A 6,317-nucleotide genomic window follows, 5' to 3' on the forward strand; every position below is an offset into this window, starting at 1 on the left:
TATATATATGTCAGTTGTCAAAGTCTTGTATAGTATCTCAAATACGGCTACAATAAAGATATCTGAAAGACAAATGCTTGTAGAATAGCTCGGAAAGCAACTTTATATTAATAGCGATTTTTGATATGTATTTTTGGAGCGAGCAGGTGACACGCGTAGGCATGAGTATGGGCAATTGAATTTGTTGTGGAATAGGTATCAAGCGTAATACTGGTCCGAAGTCTGCGAATTAGCGGCGGTAGCGACTGCAAGTGAAAACTGCCAAACATGCAAGATACTAAAGAAGGTATGCAAGGTATATGCGAGACTGCCATGCATGCGAGTTCACATGTTTAGTAGGTGCTTTTGATTGCAAGTATGTGGGGGTTGTTAGACACAGGTCGGGGTTTAACAATAATTGGCTATTTATGTGACACCATGTGTTTGTCTCCTTTATTGAAGGTCTGAAGAACTACCTCGCCAGCTAGTGAAAGCGGAATAGTAGTGCGTAGGATTAGAAGCCTGGATAATATAGGTTGGTGTGGGCCCGTAAGACGGCCCTAGCCATTCTTACTATCACACAGGACAGTTCCGATAGGATTTGTGTACAGCAGAGTAGCACATACGGTCGTAAGTATAGGGAGTCAGATAGAAAAATAACCTGCCTCACATGCACTTTCACATTCAAATTGCTTCTAAGTAGCTATGAGTGAGATAGCTGAACAAACGAAAGCGGCATACACACCTGATCCATCTCCTCGTCCGGCTTATCAAGAAGAATGAAAATGAGATCGAAACGGGAGAGCAGAGGCGCTGGCATTTTCAGATTTTCGCACACTGTTCGTCCCTATTGAGTAGAGATTGATAGAGTAACAGACACCCGAGAGAACGGATTAAATAGTTTGTGGGGTTGAATCCTATGTGCTGAAAAGAATACTGATTTACCGAGAGTGAACAAAATAGGTTGATTTTGTCGCATTAAGATAAATCAGATAGCGTAGTTAACATGCTTACCGTGTTATAGTGACCCCCGATAGGATTCGCCGCGGCGATAATGGATGTTCGGGCCGGTAACGTGCACACAATACCTATAAGCGACCGAAATTCATACTTTAGTGATAGTGAAAATAGTTATGCATTCCCGTATCAAACTGCGCTGGTAACAACACAGGTAATATAGCTAGCGAGTAGACTAGTAGATCTTGCGAAAAGTGAAGGAGGCATCTCGATACTGTAAGTGGGTGGTAAAAGACCCCGATTACAAAAGAAAAGCAGTCCTCTATACATAAACTGTCATATCCATACTAGTAACACTTAGCAGGTGTGTTACTGCTGCAACATTCATCTCTGAAAGACGGAACTATCTCTCCTACCAATCACCTTAATCTTGTCGAAACCATTACCTGCTTTGGCGATACTGATACTCTGTTGTTCCATAGCCTCTAGGAGCGATTGATGATCGGTGCCCATCTTATCAAACTCGTCGATACAGCAGCACCCTTGATCCGCCAATACCAAAGCACCTGCTTCCAGCGCATAGTCACCTGATCCACTACCGTCTCTGACCAGCGAAACAGTCAAGCCGGCGGCGGTTGCCGTATTTCCACACACATATCTACAGTGATTTGAAGGGATTCGGTACACCAATAAGGTGAACGAGTTATTCGAGTATCTATGAAACAAGTGCAAGTTTCGATTTCACACATCACCGTGATTTACCAGGCCCAAATCACCAGTATCCAGTCTATGGTTCTTCCACTAACTTTTGTCTTTGATACTCAGGGACGCAATATGGCCGGGCATGTGATTGCCGCATTGTTTCCGCTCACATAGCTCGTGCGTGGTTGAATGTAGACAATAATATATTTGTAAAACTCGCAAAAAAAACACGAACTAGCTCAGATAATCGTCTACTACGACATACACTGAGCATGGAGGGATACTGAACATATGTGGCCGCCGTAAGGCTGGGTTGCCTCCAATGAACATGTAAAATTCCCAGCGAGGTTCAGTCACTAGCTTTAATTTACAGACAGATATGACCTATCGTGGTTGATTGAAATCAAAAAACAGCCGAATAGACATGCAAAACAAACCTCCACTGTGACACAAACCAAGCGTGGGATGATGCCGCATACGGTTCTTACACGCACATTGATCTACTAAAGAATACCCAGACTACAATGAACACGCAGATACCGCAAATGATGAGAATGTGTATCACAAATGTGTGAGCATTAGGGCTTAGGGTGGACAGCCCACGATGAGCACAAGCGTTCTTTTCACTCAGGACTTTACTTTCTGATATTCACTTTGGTCTGTACACACACACAAGGCTGTTTCTGTGCATAATAGGAACAAAAAGTCTATCCGTGTACGTGTATGCATGCAAGTAGCTTCGCACTGATACTTACACAGAGCGTGGGGCAATGTCGGAAACAGCTTGCAGCATCTGAGATTTTCCTAAGCCTGGATCGCCCACAATGAGTACGTGTGTTCCGCCGCGGATGGGAATTCTATTTTTATCATCTGCAAATTTCTGTCCGGACGCGAACAGAGCCAGAACAAGGCCCGCCTTAATCATCTCATGGCCATATATGGAAGGCGAAATGGAGTGTACCAGTAGGCGGAAGAGCTGTTTATGCGTCGATGAGCATAGGGGAGATGGTCAGTGCGAAGATTCATTCTCATCGAGATTCTCAAGAATCAAAGAGGTTGGTGACCTGCCGCGGAATTCAGAATCGGGACTTTACTGTTTGTCTAAGGCTACATGTAATAATGGGTCGCATTAGGTTCTGCATGCAACACATTTAACCGTATGGCATGTCAATATTGATAATGATAACACCCCCAGTAAGAGCTGCTTATATAACCACTCACCTGTTCATGAGTTTGAATTTCTTCAATGCCGTAGAGATCCGCCATGGAAAACCCGGACGACGAGTCTATCTTGTTACTTGTTTTGGTCTTGGTGCTCGTCACGCTGTTGATACTGATGTAGAGCAGGTACATAGCCGATTTGTTCTTCTTCCTGCCGGCTAACATTGGCGATGTACCCGTGAGTCTCCCGTGGAAATCGGCGAGTATTTATGTATAGACAATTTCTACGTGCATGTTTTGATGTAGTTGTTGATTGATGGGCCACATACAGCGAATATAAATATGCATGATGTGTCCAGAGATACATGCGTCTAGTTGTGTTTATGTATCATGTTTCTAAATATATGCTTGTACCTCTACATCGATGACTGTATGTACTACATCGATGAAATTATGTACATTTATATATATGCATGCACATGAATGTAAAGCCAAGCCTGTTTCAATATATAGCCTCAGATTTCAACGATAATAGATGTTGTACACTTACACAAATCTGAGCTTATATCTGTATACTACCAAAAAAGTGTGTAGAAATTTCTACGAAAAGATAAAACACCTATTTTCCACTACACAAGAAACTCTCACACTCGCCAGTTGCAGGCCTAACGAGCGTCTTGGGAATTTTCTTCCAACACACACCTCTAAAATTAAGAAAGTTTATATTCGGTGCACAAACAACCCCACCTTGAAAAAACCTACGTACATATACTTAAATATCGTTATTAAGGCACAAACAACACACCTCCTTCGTCCACACTGGTCACCTTCACCTCGCCAGTGGCATGCACTATGTCACCCGGCGTCACTGTGTCCAGCATACAGCCCGACAGCTCGCACTCGATTGTTCGCGGAATGCGTCCACTCTCCTTTTTGTTGTTCGATACCATCTCCTGAATCCTGTGAGTTAGCACAAGGAGAGGCACCTTGAGTTTTGCTCACAAATTCATACGGTACAAACAACCACAACACAATACGCGAGATTTTGCAGTGGAATTGGGATCAGTGCATTCTCATTTGTTATCACTCACCGAATCGTCTGGTAATCTGTGGTGACCGTATCGGCCGAGGTCCTCTCCGGCTCGAATTTCTTTCCTTTGCATTGGAAGGTTGAGCAGGCTGTATCGTGTGTGGGGCATTTGACAGTGTAGGTCAAACAATGTGCGTGATAGACACATGACAGCTGCTTGTACATAATCTGTGTGGCACGCTATAAAAACAACACGAGAGGTTCTGGGTCTAATAGTCACCACAAAACGGACAACAGAACCTAATGCACCTATGCCTGAAGTTGGTAAAGCTCACTCGCACCACCCTGCCTTCGCAGACACACATCCACGCGAGCATTCCTCAAATTGAATACATGATATACATATAATACATCTTCGTACATGGTGTGTAGCGGTACTGAGATACCATCTGTGAAGCGCGAGGCCTGAGCACCGTCACTCATCGGACACGATCAGGCCATACACGTGACGAGCTTGATACTGATGTTCTTCACTCGCACCACAATGTCTTCATATATTCACCTTCATGTGCGAAACCATTCCGAGTTTATATGTAAATACACAGATCAATCGATCCTACATACTCTGGGGCACTTCGTAGGTACCATCCGTGAAGAGTTGGGCCTGAGATTCGCCACACATCGGGCAGGAGAAGGTCATACATGTGACCCTGGGCTTGATGTTGCTCACACGCACCACAGTGCCTTTGATACTCACAAAGCGGCCAATAGAACTCGATGTGAGAGTGCGCAGCGATGTCATGGGTGTGTAGTTGTAGAGTACCACCTCGATCTTCTGCAGGCCGGCCGCGGAGACGTAGCTTAGAAAGTAGTTATGCACCACCTTTTCAAGTACAAAAAGCAAAATAGAGTGTTAGCGATGCAGTACTCGCCCAGAGATGCAGGGCATGGTAGACGCATACATGTACTTGGAGTGATAATTGCACAGATGTGTATTCTCAGCGTTGTTGCCCTTGCTTGCTTTCTTGAGGATAACTAGGCGTGTAATAGAGGAAACATATACAGCTCACCCCAGTGAGTGTACATCATAAGCATGTACGCCGAGTACAATGAAGGCATGGCAGTCTTTTCATTTCTGGTTTGAAATCTGACACACTGATGATAAGTCGACGTCAGTGTGCTACCGATGATAATATTGCACGAGCGCAACCTACTCCGGATTTGCACATACAGGTTAAAGAGATCATGCACTTCAATATGGAAATCAATATTCATTATAGACTTATGATGTCAGCCGAATGATATCCAACATCCGAGAGAATACTATCTTGGTCTACAGGTAAAATCAGTTTCTCAGCTTCTTCAAATACGTGGAAAAGCTAACTTGCCTCCAGCAGACGCAACAAAGTGGGAAACTGCTTATACAAATCGTGCTTTCATTACGAACAAGATATACTTATGCAATTGGTAAATAGTTATTTATATCACGCCCTTCTCGTGTGTAGTACCATGGCCAAACAGAATCCACACAGACTTCATAACTCCTTACTTTGACAGATTGCTATGGAAATCACTTAGCCTTCTACCGTTGGGATTCCCCACTTTCTATGCACGCATCGAACAAAAGAGCATGATACATCTAGGAATAAATTCAACCATAACAACACTCGTACCTGGTGAATTGCTAATCCAACCATCGGCAGTATCTTGTCAGGCTTTTCTGAAATCTCCTCCGCCGATGGAGCGTCGGCTTCGTTGTATTCCATTAGCTCTGCAAAATCGATGCAGCACTTGCTCTCCTCGTATATATCTCTCTGTGGAGGCAGGAATTGGTAAGGTACTTCCATAGTCAATGTACATTATCGCTGTAAGGGTGACTATTACATGATCCCTCAACGTGAAACTATTGGTAAATCACTCGACGTGAGACGGTAAATAGCCCCAAGAGGTAAACAAATGTAACAAGGCTACGATGAAGCAACATGGCGTTATTGAACTTTATACTATATGACTTGACTATCATCGGTACAACAGTGCAGAGCTAGCTCTCAGCCACAACCACGTGAAACAAAGCTCACAGATTCCACATGAAATATGACATATACTGTAACTCTCTATCCCTAAGCCTGAAGTCAATGAAGTCACAGGATGGGTAAATATATGCATACGCCATCCATGAGAATACCTACCTCGACAATCATGTCATGGTGGCGAGTAAAGAAGTGGACCAGCTGGTGGATGCGAGGGATGAAGCTACACGTCTCCCAGGACTGCCGCGGAAAGTAATACGACCATCCAACAAACGGCCCATCGTCGTTATCAGCCCCGCTTGCCGGCCGTATGGTAGCTGGCCAGTAGTATCCCTTACTCGTGCCTAAATAAATGTGGTTGTATTAGTTATACATATATATATATATATATATATATATATATTCTATATATATATATATATGTATGTGTGTATGTACGTATGTATGTATGTATGTAT

General features: G+C 43.6%; 1 protein-coding gene across 1 annotated transcript in view; it reads right to left on the bottom strand.

Moving 5' to 3' along the window:
- Window positions 1-721: 721 nt before the first annotated feature.
- Window positions 722-6,317, bottom strand: part of SARC_12173 (hypothetical protein) — a gene marked incomplete at its 3' end in the record, with an annotated part of 7,422 nt that continues 1,826 nt past the window's right edge. The window contains exons 2-11 of the mRNA XM_014293726.1: window positions 6,019-6,203; window positions 5,503-5,643; window positions 4,454-4,712; window positions 3,891-3,978; window positions 3,605-3,759; window positions 2,860-3,017; window positions 2,394-2,614; window positions 1,383-1,594; window positions 994-1,067; window positions 722-826 (exon numbers count right to left, since the gene is read on the bottom strand). Coding sequence (XP_014149201.1) covers window positions 722-826; window positions 994-1,067; window positions 1,383-1,594; window positions 2,394-2,614; window positions 2,860-3,017; window positions 3,605-3,759; window positions 3,891-3,978; window positions 4,454-4,712; window positions 5,503-5,643; window positions 6,019-6,203 — 1,598 coding nt within the window. The remainder of the gene's footprint in view (window positions 827-993; window positions 1,068-1,382; window positions 1,595-2,393; window positions 2,615-2,859; window positions 3,018-3,604; window positions 3,760-3,890; window positions 3,979-4,453; window positions 4,713-5,502; window positions 5,644-6,018; window positions 6,204-6,317) is intronic.

This window comes from Sphaeroforma arctica, assembly GCF_001186125.1.
Source record: "Sphaeroforma arctica JP610 unplaced genomic scaffold supercont1.2116, whole genome shotgun sequence".
NCBI lineage: Eukaryota > Ichthyosporea > Ichthyophonida > Sphaeroforma > Sphaeroforma arctica.